Below are 18,633 nucleotides of genomic sequence, written 5' to 3'. Positions count from 1 at the left end.
GCTGTCTGCCGCCAACATTTTTGAGCAAATGATACACAGGGTCCTTTCTTCTTCATTAACTTCAGCACTAGTGAACCCAAAATTTAAGTATTCTTGAGAATATTTTCTTGATTTTATTTTCGGAACCACGCTTGTCTGTGTACTTGTTGATGCTTGTCTGTCGTCTAATGCTCGCTTACGCCCGTTAAAAAATTTATCCACGATTCTGCATAAGTCTGCTGCCGTAAATATTTAATACGGTGAATTGCAATTACACGAAAATATATATAACATTCACATTCAGAATAGATTCAATAGCGATAGAAGGATCGACTCGAATGAGATTGTCTGGAATTGAAATTGGCGTCATAGAACTTTCTCCTTCTCCCCTATGAGAAAACATTTGTTCACATCTGCGCACGCTCCTAACTTAACTTTTAAGCTGACCAGACAAATTTCAGACAAACCGAAACTTCTCGCGAAACCTCGAGAATGCCCGACATGGCGGGACGCAAGAGCAATAAAAAGGCATAGGATACTTGTTTTTTCAATGCTGAGGATCGGTGTTGCAAAATGTCAATAAATTTCCGTATTCTTGGTAATTTGTAAAGTTTAAAATTAAGGTTGTAGTGTAGGTTTAGCGCCAAAATACTCAAAATACATTATTATTGAATACATTTTATTGTATGTGGTGGGAAGGGGGGGCACGATGAAAATTATGATTAAAAATTGGGCCGTGAATACTAAAAGGTTGAGAAACACTGGTGTAATATAATTAATGAAGTTTTGACTCTGAATATTAGACCTGAGATTAGTTCATAATTAGATCAAACAAAGAATTAAATCTAATGATACACTAAAAAAGATTACTGCAAAATTACTGTTACGAATTTTATACATTAGAGAAATGATTTTAGTGCAACTACTAAGGTTGTTCGCACATTTTTAGGCGATTTTCATTCTATTTACAGAAATATTTTCTTAAAATTTTGGTGTTTTAAATGTTCCATTTGGTAACCCTTATTCTTTACCATCTTTCTACGCCTTAATTTCCAAGACAATAAAGCTTTTTTTATTAGCAGAAGAGGTATTTTATCCCATTCTTCTTGAACAGCTTTCCAAAGTCTAAGGAGGGTTGTAGTTCGACGTCTGGACAATCCGCTTTTTAAAAGTACCAAAGCTAAACAAATCTGTGAATGATGCATCAGGGGATTTAGTAGAGATGTGAGTGAAGAGTATGACCTTGATACACGTTTCGTTGTTCCATTTTTTCCAGGAAATTAACAGCGGATTTTCACGGGCGGCTACTTGCTTTGTCTTGATGCAGTTTTACTGATTGATGGCACTGTGGGTAAAGAGAAATTATTTTATATTTAAAAACTGGGCATAAAATATGTTTCTGATAATATGTGAAGTTGACCTTAACAGTTTTCTGGATTCTCTTTAATTTTTTGTTTGTATTTTATTTTTTGTTTAGATCAAAAACCAGCAACAATCATAAATCTCTTTTCTTAGATTCTTTGAACAATGTTTCAAGACTTTTTCTTCTCTTTGACGATAATAAACGGATCTCTTTTAATTGCGATCATTTAAATATACCCAAGATTCCTCTACTGTGAGAACATTTTTCCATTTTTGTCTGAATAATTGTCTCTCATAGAAAATTCTGCAGCGCGTTTTGCTTTGTAAGGAGAGAACATCTGCTCTCATTTCTTGTTGTTAGCTGTTAGCTTATCGTGAGTTCCGAGTACTATCTCCGGTTTAGCTTTTCTCTTTAGATGGCATTGCATTGCGTTGGGTTTAACGTTCTTAGTAGTTTGAAGTATCACTACAGATTATACTCTATGATACTGTGAAGATTTAGAGGAGTAGTTTTGTGGAAAGTTCTAAAACTCTTAAGAGTTTCTTTTAATAAATAAATTTTATCAACCTATTAAACCTGTGTGCATTCAGTCTATTACGAACCCGTAGTACGCAATATTACTTAAAAAAACTTTTAAGTGTTTCAGAATCATATAAAATGTCTTTAAACCTTGAAGAGTTATTACTTTAACAGAAAGAGGATTCGAGAACAGTACCCACCAGCTGTTAAAATGGGCTCGATCTTAGAAATTTCCGTTTTTTTTTGCATATAATTTCTTGTTTCTAGAAAAAGCTTCTCTTTATTATTCTTTGTGAATAAAATTGTGCTTAACAGCCATAAAAAAGTCAAAAAATGGTTTTTACCGAACTCGCAAGTTCGTGATTTTTTATCGGGGTGGGAATGATCAGAGAGTACCGAAACCCTCCCCACTTTATCAAACTTTTCCCATCTTTTTCTAGAATACATGCATATATTCGAAAAAAAAAATTGCGGGAAAGTTCTTTGTGATCACCCATGGCAAAAATTTATATAGAAGCAAAAAATAGAATTTAATTTATTTAGTAGTGCAAAAATATCATCAACAGCTTTCTTTTGCCATTATTCATCAAGGAATGAAAGTAGTAACTTATGAAATAATAAAGAAATGACATTCTAACATTTGACGAGTAATTTATGATGGAAATTGCATATTTTCAATGTTTAACGAGTTCTTATTATGCTCATTTAGACTCGTATTAAAAGAAAATTTTACACTGGTTTGGTTCCCGCTTAGAATCATTTCTGGGTGGGCAGCTCGCGGGATGAAGATTCAGTCATTTCTGAACCTTCTCGTCTTTAGTGGTCCGGGGACATCAAGACATCAAGGCTTCGGGCCAGAGACTCTAAAATGAATACGAAGAATCCCATATAGCTCATTTCCCTGCTTAATATGGAGGTTGAGATTTTCGGATACGATTCCATGGTGGCCTTCATTTACAAAATATTTTGCTACACTTGCTTCCAAAACTTAAGTACGCTTCAGTAAAATCAACAAAAAAAAAAAAAAAAAAAAAAAAAAAAAAATTAAAAATAAAGCTTTGATTAACATCCTATGTTCTAATGAAGGTACCAGATGTGTTTATGCGCGAAAAAAATAAGTATTACGTACAAAGATGTAAACAATGCTTTATGTAAAGACGTAAACAATACAATTATATGCAAAGATGTAAACAATACTTAATTTTTGTAAATTTTATGATTTTTACTTAATTTGTTGATGACGTCACCTTTAGCTCACTAACAAATTGATGTTTAAAGTTAGAAACAAACAAGCAAAGCTTACAAGGTATGTCTGGATAGCACAAACATTACAGCGATTGTACGTGCTTTCAACGAGGTGATCAACCATCTCAGATGCTTGGAATGACAATTCCTAAATTACGGCAGTTTCGAAATGTCTGAAAATATCTGGAGGAGGTAAACGTAAAGAAACAGTATGTCCGAGGGCATCCTAAAGATTTTCTGTGGGATTTTTGTTGAAAAGAATATGGTGGTCATTTCATACAAAAAAAGCCCACATTCTCCAGGTACTCGTTAACGATGTTGGCGCAATAGGAACGAGCATTATCACGCATAAGGGGGAAATTAGGACCAAATACTGCAAATTGGAGTCTCATTATGGGATGTGTAGACTTAATTTCAATATCGCTCGGCCGTCAAATACTGTTTCTAACCACTTAAAGACCAGCGCCGGGAGAACGAAGCGCAGTCACGGGACCGGAACCGCTGAAAAGGATCGTCGCTACCGGCCCGCGCATTTTCAGCATTAAGCCTAATTTTACAAAAAAAAAAAAAAAAAAAAAAATCATATAAAATCAGAATTTTGATATTATGACTTCAATTTTTGAAGATACGCATTTAATGTATTTGTTTTTAATGTGTATTAATATAAAGAATGTCACATTAATAGAAATAAATTAATGAAGATAAAATACTAAAATTCTAACTATACACACAGAAATAAATACTATAAACACACAAAAAAAAATTGTCAAATACGAAATATATATATATAAAAAAAAAAAAAAAAAAAAAAAAAAAAAAAAACAAGAATTACCTGTAGGTAATTAAATTCCAATTTAAAAATTCTGCTATGCGTGAAATAATTCAAAACAAGGATCGACACACATTGCAAATTTCGCACTCAAAATATGTTGTATTTCCTTGGTTTTAGCGCAAACAACGCATCTTCTCCTATCTTTATTACCTTTTCCGTCAACGTAAATTTTCGGAAACTGTCTTTCAGTTAGACGGAAAAATGGAGTGTCCGGTGATTTTGGGCAAAATTTTAAGTTTTTAAGTAAGGTCTCTTAGCCATAGCTAACGAAATGAAACTGAATATAACCCCAGCACATGTCCCAAAAATTCTTCAAAAGACACTCAGAAATATTTCATCCTCAAACCCTGTGTGACACCAGGTTTATATTAGAAAACTTCCTGTTTTTCTAAATCAAAAACAGCGTCCGCGATAACTGGAAAGTGATCAAGGGAAGATCCCCCACTGGCGGGATATCTGTTACTGATCACGTCAATATATATATTCGCACTAAGTGAATTTAAGATCATACAACATTATATATAATTTACATTATATGTAACGTAAATAAATTATATACCAAAATATAATGCCTGTGTTATTATATATAATGACCATTCAAGGCATTATATATAATGACCTATTAAATCGAGTGAGAAAAACAAAAACGCTGTCTGTTTCCTGAGAAATGCGAGCAAGACACATTATGCGTCGAAAAAGCTGATAGTTTTCCCCCTTGTGTAATAATGTTGTAATTTTACTTTTTAATTAACCAAGAAAGCTTATGTCAAGTTTCAAAATAAATAGAAAAAAAGGGGGGAAATCCTAACGAAGTAAACAAAAACGCCTGTGCCCCTTTAATTCACAGGCGCACTTATAAAGAGCCGTGTTTTCCAGTTTGTTTATTTCAATAAATCTCTCAAAACCAGAAGCACAAAACAGAAACTAATGCCAGTACATGAAGGTCAAATGCTGTATGAATTAAGCTGTGTGAAAACAATTACCACTTAGCCCCATGTACTGGCTTTTAAAAATTCAAATAAATCGTTACGTTTTAATGTCACCTATACGCGACGCTGGGTTCGTAGGAGCAGAATCGTTGCGTCACGTGTATGGGTCGCTGGGATGGTAGGAGGGGAATCGTTGCGTCGCCTATATGTGAAGCTGGTCCTGAAAGCGTTAAAGATGTACAGCTGGGTGTGATATCCCATTAAAATTCCACCCGCCATGAAGCCACTTCTCAGTGCCTGATGTTCTCAGCCTTTTTCTGTTTGGAATTGTCGCCACCTTCGATAAATTACCGAATGATAAACCGACATTTTTCTTTAACCGAGCTGCTTTAGTGCGTTCTCCAGCATGCCAATGCTCAGTGATTATCATTCGTCTTCTTTCAGCCGTAAAAATACGAATATTGTTAAAAATTATCCTCAATCACTCTGCCACTCTTTTGAAAACCGCTATAATAATTTCATTGCTTGCTTAACTTTTGGAGGAGAGTGTAGCTAGTTACATGGAAGTAGTTTCCTTTCTTCCCGTTGAGTCTTGTATGATAATTTTCGGATAGAATGTTCCTTTCCGATTTGCTCTATCTAATCTACTTCTTCCACTTTTGAGTAGGAGCCAGTAACTGTAACCGAAGAGTTTTCTTTTAGTGTAGCAAGTCTGCCTTTAAAGGGAAGTAGTAGTCCATCAATTTGACCGCCTTTTTAAACGTGATTCGTTGTTTTTAAATGCGTTGGTGGCTATGAGTTGTCCGAAAATCTTGTTTTACTCATTAAGTCCTTTTTTAATTGGTATAAAATTTTAATGTGATAAAGGGTAAGTTTTTTTAAAATAAGTAAACCTATTGTTTAGTTCTATGTACATGTGTGCGGCCAAAAATGAAACTAACGTAAACAAGTTAAAAAAACATTAGCGTGCCAAGTGTGCCGACATTTGAGTTTTTAGTTTGTATATGACACAGTTCCGGTGTTTACATAAATTGCTGTCATGTGGCAAAGCCGTCTTGTTAAGAGTTTCGGCTTATTTTAAAAGTATGAATTTGAAATTATTTCTCAGTACTTCACATTTCCATTTAAATTATCTGTAATATATTTTACTTTAAGCTAGATACTGAACTTTATTTTATTTAATGTGAGCCTGTCGCTTTGTTTACGAGCTTCTCACTTGGTTTCATATTTGTTGCTTAATTTTATAAACATCTTTTTAAAAAGTCCGCGTAATACATTCGGCATGGGCAATGATGGTCTCTGAGGTGTTTTTCTGAATTCTGCTGACCTTTTAGGATTATAAATTGTGGTTATTAATATAATTCATCAGCATATCATCAAGATAATAAGAATGTCAATGTAATTAAAGTCAGAAAATTTTCCTTCAAAGACAGAATTTTAAATGCATTTCTAAGAATGTCATTAAAGTGTTTTCAAAAGTCTTATTCTAAGTGATTAAATTACGTCAAAATATTTACTAATTTTCACTAAAAATCAAACTGATGATATTTTTTTATCCATCACTTGTTTAAAGATGTATTATGTTTAACTTATTATAGATTTATATCATGTAGTTAAATTTGTGAAGATATCGCAATGCAATAGTTGTTTAAGTACATCTTCATGCTGTTTTAATGAAAATAAATCGGATCTTGGAAAACCTTTCAGGAAGCTTTAGTTAAGCATTTTACTTTTTGTGCAAGACCATCAGAAAAGTCACAAAAAGTCTGCACATAGCTGTAAAAAATTGTTTGGGTTTTTAATGTATTTAAAAAATTTATAACTTTAGTAATTCTTTGCATTATTATGCTTTTCTTATTATGACTTTTTTTATTCGAATAAACTTTATTATATTGTTTTAAGATATTTTCTTGGAAAATTTTATTTTAATAATGACAAGTTGCATTTGTTTAGTAGTTTTGCTTTGATATTCCTCACAAGAAGTTATTATTTTAGTTTCATTTTAAATAATGTTTTATTTGTGAACAGTATCTTTTATATATAAATATTTTTTTTTCTAAAACAGATTGAAGACACTGATGGAAAACTTTTTGCATGCTCGTGATAAAGTAGGTGTCCAAGATTTTGTTCTCTTGGAAGACTACAGAAATGAGGAGGCATTTGTTGATAATATACACAAGAGGTTCAAAGAAAATCTTATTTATGTAAGCTCTTTAAGTTTTTATTTATTTTAAATTAGGCTAACCAGCGGCCGAGTGGTAAAGACTCTGAACACTGGTAGTTCGGTCTGAGGTTCGAATCCCGCGAACGGGCTGGCTGCATGGCCGTTTTCATGGTTTTCCCCACGTGTAACATGTATACAAACCAGTTTCCCTTAGAAAAGTCAGAAAATTTTCCTTCAAAGACAGAATTTTAAATGCATTTCTAAGAATGTCATTAAAGTGTTTTCAAAAGTCTTATTTTAAGTGATTAAATTACGTCAAAATATTTACTAGAAAGAATATTACTTAGAAATATTACTTAGAAAAAATATTACTTAGAAAGTCCTCCACGAAGGCATTCCTCACTTTAGGCAGATAGCCCTCATGTGCTTTGCCATAATTGAATAATCCAATTCAATCCTATTTTAAATTATTACTGTGTATAGAATTCTGTAGCATATCACTGTAATAATCTTTGATGTATTACTTATGTAGTCTCAGCCTTAGTCTAGCCACGTCAAAAGTATTTTTGTTCCAATGAACTCCTGATGAGAGGGCTGAGACAATTCCTGTGGACCTCTGATGCCTGCCAAGTGTCTCAGCTCTCTATTAACTATCACCTGCATTAAGTAATTCTGTATTCGGTATGATAGTTTTAGATCTCGCAGATAAATTATAGTATACTGCAATGAGATTTTTTTTAATATTAATATTATCTTTATAGTAAAGTATGTTGAATATGGAATTTATATTTGTCTTAAAAGTCTAGATTAGGCATCGGGGGAAAGTATATTTTTTTCATTAATATTCAGTTTGTGATATATAGTGTATGTGTATAGAAATAGAACCTAAAAAAAAAAAAAAAAAAAAAAAAAAAAACCTCAAAGAAGCTAATGTAGGATGTTAGTGTTGCCAGCACATTTCTATTTTGTACATTAATATATCTTCTGCTTACTTCCCAAAAAATTGAATTAAATTTTTGAATTTTATGCAGATGATATCTCTTGCTAAGGATTCAAATATTGTACTTGAATATTACAGTGCCGATGCACTGCCAAGTGATAATGATAATACAAATAATAATACACTGCCTTTTGCTGAAGAAATATTTGTTTTAACATCAGATTAATTAAACTTTTTTTTTTTTAAAAATTTCTGGAGGATATTCCTTTTCATTTGCATTCAAAGTCTCATGAGATTATTATTTTTTGTAATGTGTTTGCATTCATACAAATTCTGTTAAATAAGAAGGTAAGTTACTTCTATTGAAATAGTTTTTATTTTAACACATTATTGGCAGTTATTTAAAAATATTACATTTCATTCATTACTCATCACGGTGAAAATATATTTACGGGTACCCCTTCATGATGTTTGGCGGTACATGGATACCAAGTTTGTGTAATTCTTTGACTTGTTATTTTTATTTGTGTAGCGGCAATTTTTGCACCAAAAAGTGCTGCTACACAAAGCCAAAATTAAGACAAAGATTTGCATGAACTCTGTATCCATGTACACATTGACCTATGTTCACTTAAAAAAAAAAATCACAGAATTGCACAAACTTGGCATTGTGCACTCACTCCCTTGACTTTATCCATATATGCATCGACTTATTTTCACTTAAAAAAAATTGGAGAATTGCACACTCCCTTGAATTTGACATGTATATACCGAACTATATTCACATAAAAAGTGAAAGGAGCAGCCAACAAAAAAAAATATATAATGTCAATAAACTACATTTTAAATCAAACAATGAGATAACATAAAAAGGAAATTCATCTTTGCACTACACAAAGGAAATATCCACTTATTTACGGAATAACATGTCTTCAGTCAAAGAAAATTCGGTTGATCTTTGGATTATGGTAACTTGGCGATTTTTTGGCGAAAATTTGGCGACCAACTCTGCTACAGCAACCCTCTATTTTTTTCGCCGCCGTTTTGTCTTCACGAAGTAAAGACATGTTTCTTTTCTTTTTATTTACTGAACACTTTTTCCAACAATCTACTAGCCGAATAACACTTATGCTAGAAATTTTATGTAACGAAACTGCTTAATCATGACAAATATTAACTGCAAAATTGGGAAAAAATGCACAATCGCAAACTCCTTGCGCGTTTTTCAGAATAGCACATACACATAAACCATTTACACGTCAACTTATTTTTACTTAAAAAAACATCCCAGAATTGCACAAAAATGGCGTTGCACACACTCTTAACTTTATCCATCTACACTGCTATTTTCTCATAAATTACAAAAATTTGCACGAAAATGCAAAAAAATTCTGTGAATCTTTAAACTTGGTAATAAGCACATATATGAAATTACCTGATTGCGAAAAAGTATATACCCTTTCCAAGGATGAACATTTCCACGTATAAAATAAATAAAATATCCAAAAACTTTTATCTCTAAATTATCTATTATATTATAAACATCACCAACGAATTCATACCTCAAACATTACAAATGGTTACAAATACTTAGTGTCAAATATTTAAATTATTTCCATGCACGTTTACTTCCACTGAAACGTATACCAAATTCCTACAAACATATAATTCACAAAATAACTATCATTTAATTAAAATATAATTAAATTCAAAAACACTACTTAAAATATAAATAAGCACATACATTTAATAAAAATTAGCTTACAATCCTAATTACTTTAAACTAAATCATTGCTAATAACAATTTTCCAATAATACCATCTTACTTTCTTTACTCCTTACATTTAGAACAATGCATAAAAATAATATCCTCAAATAATTAAAAATACTAACTTACCTAATCTTCTTCAGAATCTTGATTACGCGGCCGATAAACTTTTCTTATTTCCTACGCTAAATAAAAAGCAAGCGTATGTGCGCCTGTTTCAGGATCTTTAAAATCATACTTATAGTTCACAGCAAGGTACCAGGTAAAATAAATAACTTAATAAAACATCTTTACTTATATCTCGCACAACCTTAAAAAAACACTTATTACTACCCCTTTCAATCCCACTAAATACCCATTTCGAATTCACTTTAGTTAGGGCCATAGGATCCAAAAATTAACCAACACTGTTTCACACAACACAGAATAAAGCTAAATACAAAATTTCCAGATTTCCCCCCTTTTCCGGTTAAAGAACTGTAATTCGTCCATTAATGTCACATGACATATCTCATGATCTCTCATTTCCCTCACACAAAATAATGCGTAATCGGAACTGAGTACTTCCCACATTATTACCAAAGTCCTAGGTAGTAACCTTTATCGCCTCCAAAATGTCGCCAAACTACCAGTTACCATATTCCAAAGATCAGCCGAAAATTCCTTAACAGCATCCAAACACTTCCTAAAATTATCTGAACTAGGATCTGTATACTGTTGTCTCCACATAAATTCACAAAATAAGTCTAAAATATCCTCCATAGCGATGTTCGACCATACACATTTGATACCTAATAATAGCTACTAAGTAATCTTCATTTTACATACCAGTCAAGTAATGCTTTTTCCCCTTTCTTTCCAAATTGTACAGAAACTTCAAATTAATCTTGTTTCTTAACCAACACACATCCACATTACGAATTTACCACAATCATACAATTGATTATATCGTAATAGAGTTTCCATAACATTCAAATACTCAGGCTACCATAAATGAAACGACAACTTGGCAATAAATGAAACGCATAAAATGAAAACTTCAAAAAACACCTTCCACTCTCTTCTTCTATACCACCAAACACCCAGTTTACCACTGGTAGCCATTTCACAATGTAAAGCACAAAATATGTAACATACTTCCTAACTGACATCCAATGCAGAAATAAGCCCTTATAAATATTTTCCTATCAGTCAAATTCATCACGCAACCAATCGCATCATAATAGAGTTTCTGTAACATTTCACTACTCAGGTTACCATAAATAAAACAACGATTTGTGGATAAATGAAACAACTTAGCGATAATCCAAGGGGCACCCTAAAATATAGACTAACCAATTCTATATATAATTTTTGCACACATAAGTAATGAAAGATAGTATTTTTAATGTGTGTATATTAAAATATGAATTTCTCTTGGTTTTATTATATGGTAAACAAATAGAATATATATGAAGTTATGCAGGTGCATTATAATATATGCATTAAAGAAGTCGGCACTTTAGAAAATTTGAGGGCTCTTAATGAAACTTATTTTAGATTTAGCAATATTAGTTTTGCATTTGTTGAATTTACAGTAAGATTTTTCTTTCTGAAATTTTTTTTTTACAGACATATATTGGACCTGTTGTAGTCTCAGTAAATCCCTATAAGGATTTGGACTTATATACTAATGATGTTATTGAGCAGTATAAAAATGTGAACTTTTATGAGCTGCCACCTCACATGTAAGCTAAATAGTTTCTTATTTATTTTTTATTATTTTAATTACCATATCTCATCTTAAGTTAATTTTTTAAATTTGTCATATTTATGTGTTTTAAAAGTTGAAAACCTTTTTTTTTTTTTTTTTCTGTTTTAATTTGTTTAAATAAAAATTATAAATGCAAGCTTCAAAATGTTTAAAAATTTTTTATAACTTCATTTGTATGCTTGGTAAATCTTTACATTATGGTAACTTAGCGATTTTTTGGCGAAAATTTGGCGACCAACCATACTACAGCAACCTGCTAGTTTTGTTTTGGACGCCATTTTGTTTTCACGAAATAAAGGCATTTTTTTTTTTAACTCAACATTTTTTCCAACAATCTGCTAGCCGAATTACGCTTATACTAGAGCTTTTATGGGAAAAAAATGCTTAATTACGACGAAGATTAGGTGCGAAATTGAGAGTACCTGCTTGCCGCGTTTTTAAGAATTGCACATACTTGGTATCCATGTACACGTCGACCTATTTTCCCTTAAAAAAACATCCCAGAATTGCACAAAAAGGGCATTGCGCACACTCTTGACTTTATCTATGTACACATCGACCGATTTTCACTTAAAAAGTCCAAAGAATATTGACAAAAATCCAATTCTTCTTACTCTTGTAAAAAGCGCCAAACAAATAAGTGGGCGATTCTGCACTTTAGCAGCGAAATTGTTTCTAAGTGCTTATTAGCTAAAATCACGATCAGAATTTTCCGGAAAATGTCACGTTACATGTCTCAATCTCTCATTTCTCTGAGACAAAATAATCTGTGATTCGAACTGTGTACTTCTCAGATTATTGCTAAAGTCCTAGCTAGTAACCTTTATCGCCTTACCAAAATGTCGCCAAACTACCTGTCACCATATTCTAAAGATTAGCCGTATGCTTTTGGGCAATAAAAAATTTAAAATTTAACAATTTATCAAAGTTTATTTTAGCTAATCTTTGGAATATGGTAACATGTAGTTTGGTGACATTTTGGTAAGGCGATAAAGGTTACTAGCTAGGACTTTAGCAGTATACATGGATAAAGTCAAGAGTGTGTGCAATGCCATTTTTGTGCAATTCTGGGATTTTTTTTAAGTGAAAATAGGTCGATGTGTACATGGATACCGTGTATGTGCAATTCTTAAAAACGCGGCAAGCAGTTTGTGATTCTGCACTTTCGGCTAATCTTTGGAATATGGTAACAGGTAGTTTGGCAACATTTTGGTAAGGCGATAAAGGTTACTAGCTAGGACTTAAGCAGTGTACATGGATAAAGTCAAGGGTGTGCGCAATGCCATTTTTGTGCAACTCTGGGATCTTTTTTTAAGTGAAAATAGGTCGACGTGTACATAGATGATACCGTGTATGTGCAATTCTTAAAAACGCGGCAAGCAGTTTGCGATTCTGCACTTTCTCCCAATTTCACACCTAATCTAAGTCATGATTAAGCACTTTTGTTCCATAAAAGTTCTAGCATAAGCGTAATTCGGCTAGCAGATTGTTGGAAAAAAATGTTGAGTAAAAGAAAGAAAAAAAAAAAAAAAATGCCTTTACTTCGTGAAAACAAAATGGCGTCCAAACATAAACTAGCAGGTTGCTGTAGCAGGGTTAGTCGCAAAATTTTCGCCAAAAAATCGCCAAGTTACCATAATCCAAAGATTAATCGCACTTACTCCCAATTTCGCACCTAATCTTCGTCGTGATTAAGCACTTTTGTTCTATAAAAGTTCTAGCATAAGCCTAATTCGGCTAGCAGATAGTTGGGAAAAAAATATTGAGTAAAAAAAAAAAAAAAAAAAAAAAAAAAAATGCCTTTACCTTTGTGAAAACAAAATGGCGTCCAAAAAAAATAGCAGGTTGCTGTAGCAGGGTTGGTCGCCAAAAAATCGCCAAGTTACCATAATCCAAATATTAACCCTTATTTTAATGTGCATTTGAAGTATAATGCTAATCATTAAATGTGAAACACCAGAATAGCTAAGAGACAATGTGTTTTCTAAGAAGAGCATATTTACCAAAGACGTAAGTTGCATTATAAACAAAAAATAACAGGGTTGCCACGCTACCTGGAAAACCGGAAAAAGTCAGGGGATTTGAAAATTGACCAAAAAATTCAGAGAAAAGTCAGGAAATTTAAATATTTTGGTTAAAATCTGGAAAAGTGGGGGAATTTCATACAAGAGTACCGCCAAAAAAAGTGAGTTTTCGCCAACAGTGGAAGAGATAACTTTTTGGCGAATTGTGTATTGTGTGAGAGTCATTCGAACAGCTGGCTTAGAGTCAATTTTCGCAGCTCCAATTTGATTGTCTTTTAGGGAACTATTCTTACATGCGTCCTCAAGTCGGCCTCAGGTCCTCAGGCAAAAACCACGTTTTGAACACACAATTTAAGCTAAAAATCCGAAAGAAAAACAAAAAATTTAGATAGCAAAAACATAAATTTCCTAACCAAAAAGTATTTGACAAGAATCCATGTACACAGCGATATGTTTTAACTTAAAAGAACATCTATGAATTGCACAATGTAGCCTACGAAGGTATCTACGAACTAAACACACCTCGCTTTAATAAATTAACATAACAACAATAAATTTCAAAAAATACCATGTACACAGCATTCCGTTTAAACTTAAAAAAAATATACGAATTGCACAATCTAGGCATTGCACACAAATCAACAAAATAAAAAAAAATAACTAAAATAAATTACAAATAATTCAAAAAACAACAATAAAAACAGAAATTCATAGTAAAAAAACAATGAACATAACATTCTACAAAATAAAAACAATAAAATAAAATGCACTTACCATAATCAATGCTTCTTTGGAGAGCAGAACGTAGCTTTAACATGCCGCCTCTATGGTATTTATATGACAGCCAGACTCGCTATCCACAAAATTCATACTATGGTTCACAAATAAATGTTCAAAACCTTCTTTTCCTAAATCCTTGAAAGATTTTCAGCCATCCAAAAAAATAGTTATACAAAACTCAATCCACTCTTTAATACACTGCATCAGCGTTTCCTTACTTCTATCGTGCAACCCTCTTCCAACCACGTCTCTCATTGCAACATAGGCCATTTCAAAACACGCATGACACAAACCAATGAGCAATTAAACCACTCCAGCGAAAGAGTTTTCAACGTCAAAAGGGTTGCCATACCACACGCAATCGTGCCAAAAAGCACAGAACAGATATCGCCACATTTGGTTATCTTAGGGCGCATGTAAGAGTAGAGCCTCTCTTAGAAAGGGCAAAGCAACTTTTGGTTTCCAGTAACCTTGAGAATCGAGAGAATCACATGCGGATTGCATGTTGAACTAAAGAAAATACTTATTTTCATATAAAACAAAATGGGTTTAATCATAGTATATGGTACAATGGAGGTTAGAATAAAAAAAATATGTAGAAGGAAAGAAGGAAAACCTGTCTGCAATAAACGTGGCTCTTCCAACATAGAGGGAAACAGCTGTGCATGCACGAAATATCTGTCGCCAAAGCACGAAGCCAGTGTCGAAGTTCGAAGGTCACGTTGTCAAGAGTTCATAAAATGAATATCATTTAAAATTTCTTTAAACTTTAAAGGAAAATAAAATATTTTTTGGCCTAGGTAAATTAATTCATAGATTAGTTATTTTGAGGGAGGGGGGGGAAACCACGAAAATCCGTTTTTAAATTATTGCGAAAAATCCAAAAAGAAACGTTCTTTAGCAAAACGTTTCTTCTTGGAGTTTTTGCAATAATTTAAAAATGGATTTTCGTAGTTTTCTTTTTTGTCAAAGAATGTTTCTTCTTCACACGTGTTTCTCAATTTCCTGTACACATCGCGGAGAGGGAAATTCTGGTTGTCAGTTTCTGTCGCCAAATCCCTTGGCAAATTTTCCCTTCGCTTTCTACCGCCATAATAGTATTACATCTATGGAACCTTTTCTTCTTTACATAGACATTCTTTGGTTAGAATAACCTTCATGTATGGTATACACTGGATTTGGTGACATTATGATAAGCAGTAAACGGGTCATTTTTGTATTGCCGACAATTTTCAAAATCAGAGCAAGGCCTTACCGTATACTAGGATTATACTTCAAAATCTTTTAAACTTTGTTTTTTCTTTTTCATAAATGCCTTATTTGTCATTTTGCAGTAAAATAAAAAAAATGGTAATCAGTCAACTAGGCTAACCATGTAATATAACTATATTCGCTAAAATATTGTTGATTATTCTAATTCAATTTTTAAGTAATTACAGTCAAAAGTCGTTAATCCGGACTCGTCGGGACTTCGGCGATTCCGGATTATCGATTTTTCCGGATTATAGATCATCAGTTTAAATCTGGTAAGAAATGCATGCAGAAATTACAAATTAAAAATATGAAACCATAATTTATGAAATAAAGAACAATTATGATCTAAAGGGTACCAAAATTTACAAAAAAAAAAAAAAAAAAAACTTAATATTTATTTGTTTACTTTATTAAACATTTCTTTCAATGTAAGTTGTTTAAGTTGCTTCATTTCATGTGATAATACTTTCTCTTTAATTCTATTAAACAGACATAATTTCTTGTTTAGTTACAATGTTTCGTTGTTCAAGTCCTATAATTGTTAAGTCGAGAATACCGACTAATTTGTCAATCGAAATTTTTTCGTTTTCAATAACGTGTGGGTCACTTTCTTCGCTATCGGAAGCGAATTATAATGATGAGGAACTTGATTTAAATCATATCAAAGACGGAGTACATCAAGATGAAATACTACATTTAGTAAGGAATTATAAGCCAAATAAAATAAAAACATCTGCCCTGAAGATAAGGATAGTGCTGACAGATCAACTTCCAATTCATTGCGCGCGTGATGTGAAATTGATAAACAGATTTCGAAACATACTTTCGCTTTGTAGACCCTTTACATACTAGTAAATATATATCGAAAATTCTATTTGACATAATCGAAAATTCAAGCTTACTTTTATAAAACTGCTCTAACAGTCTGCAAAAAATAATAAGCCGGATCCAATTCGAAGATTAAAGAACAACGCAATCTGCAACATAAACTGAATTAGATAATTTTAGCTTAGCTTATACCGTCTGTTACACATTAAACGCGCATGCGCACACACATATTCGCAGCCGTAAAGGTCATATGCGCACTCGTAAACACCTGTGCGCATGCGTGAACGCGACGCATGCGCTGAAAGTTTGTAGCTTTGAGGTCCGGATCATTCCGGTTTATGGGTGTCCGAATTAACGACTTTTGACTGTATCTTTATTTTTATGTTATTCATATCATTTAATGTTGCTTCTTCCCTCGGAATGTATTTATTATTAGTAAATAATACTTCCAAATTTTAGGAAGTTTTTCTCTGGCATAATCCTGAAATTAATTCTAGCAGTATGATGACATACCATCATGAAATTTAATGCACACATTTTTCCCTTATGTATGCTGCGAAATAAATATAAAATACTTCAATTTATTTAAAAAATATCGACTAATCTTTGGAATATGGTAACAGGTAGTTTGGTGACATTTTGGTAAGGCAATAAAGGTTACTAGCTAGGACTTTAGCAGTGTACATGGATAAAGTCAAGAGTGTGTGCAATGCCATTTTTGTGTAATTTTGGGATGTTTTTTTAAGTGAAAACAGGTCGACGTGTACATAGATGATACCGTGTATGTGTAATTCTTAAAAACGCGGCAAGCAGTGGGCGGTTCTGCACTTTCTCCCAATTTCGCACCTAATCTTCGTCATGATTAAGCACTTTTGTTCCATAAAAGTTCTAGCATAAGCGTAATTCAGCTAGCAGATTGTTAGAAAAAATGTTGAGTTAAAAAAAAAAAAAAAAAAAAAAAGCATTTACTTCGTGAAAACAAAATGGCGTCTCCAAAAAAACTAGGAAACACACCTGGAAAACCTGGAAAAGTCAGGGAATTTCATTCTCCTGTTTAAGTGGCAATCCTGAAATAAATATATGGACAACTGTGTTAAACTTGTTAAATGCAAAGTAATCGGTATAATCATTAAGTAGCAATAATTGTTACTAAAAAGTGCTGCATAGAAGGACTGAGAAGCTAAATTTATTTTTAGGATATGTCAGTTTTCCTTTCATTCAGTACAATGGCCATAGTTTATCTGTGGTAATAGATAGTACTATCTGCTATGTTAATAAGCCTGCAACAAGACTAGTTATGTATGAGAGAATATTTCTGTGATTTGAAACGTGTCATTATTTGGTGAAAATGGTCACTTTGTTAATAAAATTTGAGGAAAAAGTCTTTGGTTTAGCAGATATTATTTAAACACTGGATTAATTAATTACTCAATGTTTGTGTAGCAGAATATTTTATTGGGGCAAGAAATGAAAAATTTAAAATTTTATCTTGAATATGTAACCAAGAAAAATCTAGTTATTTCCTTTCAGTTATTATTTGGTAAATTCACGGGCCCTTTTAATGATATATATTAGTTATTTAGACACTTTTTTAATTTATATTTCATACCATCATGCATTATTTTGTAGGTAAACCATTTCAGTTTACTTCAAAATATGATATAAAATCATTCTGCTATCCACAGACTTTGATCCATGGTACCATTGCAATTCCAGATATACGGTACAAAGTCAGAGATCCGTACTCTTTGGGGCTTCCATAATTCCAGATTTGAGATTTTTACGGGTATTAGATAATCAGTTTAAATATAGTAAGCTGGCATGTCGAAATTATAAAATAAAAAATATGAAATTGTGATTTATGAAATAATGAAGCATTTATGATCTAAAGGGTATCAAAATTTATGAAAACTTAATATTTATTTATTTACTTTAAACATTTCTTTCAATATAAGTTGTTCAAGTTGTTTTGTTTTTTAGGCTAATACTTTCTCTTTAATTCTGTAGACAGACATAATTTCTTGTTCAGTTACATAGTTGAAGTCCTGTAATTAGTTGTGTCGAGAATTCCAACTAATTTGTCAATCGAAATTTTTTCATTTTCAGTAACCTCTTTGTCACTTTCTTCACTATCGGTAGCGATATTTTCTGGATCTAGAATCATACTACAGATTTCGCCATCTGTTGATTGATGAATGAGGAGCATTGCTATTACAACAAAAAACTTCTTTTATATAATTTTCATTTATTACCTC

At 32.3% G+C, this 18,633-nt stretch overlaps 1 protein-coding gene across 5 annotated transcripts in view; it reads left to right on the top strand.

The window, feature by feature from the left end:
• Myo61F (unconventional myosin 61F) overlaps positions 1-18,633 on the top strand; it is a 225,143-nt gene that overhangs the window by 90,076 nt on the left and 116,434 nt on the right. For 2 of the 5 annotated variants that reach the window (XR_015042187.1, XM_035351276.2), the window contains exons 1-3: positions 5,578-5,735; positions 6,933-7,071; positions 11,351-11,466. Coding sequence is in view for 4 of the 5 variants with exons in the window: in XM_035351276.2 (XP_035207167.2) it covers positions 6,946-7,071; positions 11,351-11,466 (242 nt within the window). In the remaining variant the exon portion in view is untranslated. Of the gene's footprint in view, positions 1-5,576; positions 5,736-5,807; positions 5,951-6,932; positions 7,072-11,350; positions 11,467-18,633 lie in introns of those variants that run through there. The other 3 variants (XM_085820766.1, XM_035351278.2, XM_035351277.2) reach the window with 3 other exon arrangements.

This window comes from Stegodyphus dumicola, chromosome 7 (genome assembly GCF_044657685.1).
Source record: "Stegodyphus dumicola isolate Sdum_Otavi_A_Nest chromosome 7, ASM4465768v1".
Classification (NCBI taxonomy): domain Eukaryota; kingdom Metazoa; phylum Arthropoda; class Arachnida; order Araneae; family Eresidae; genus Stegodyphus; species Stegodyphus dumicola.
Note: the sequence above shows the minus strand (reverse complement) of the source record. Positions and strands in the feature narration are given on the sequence as shown.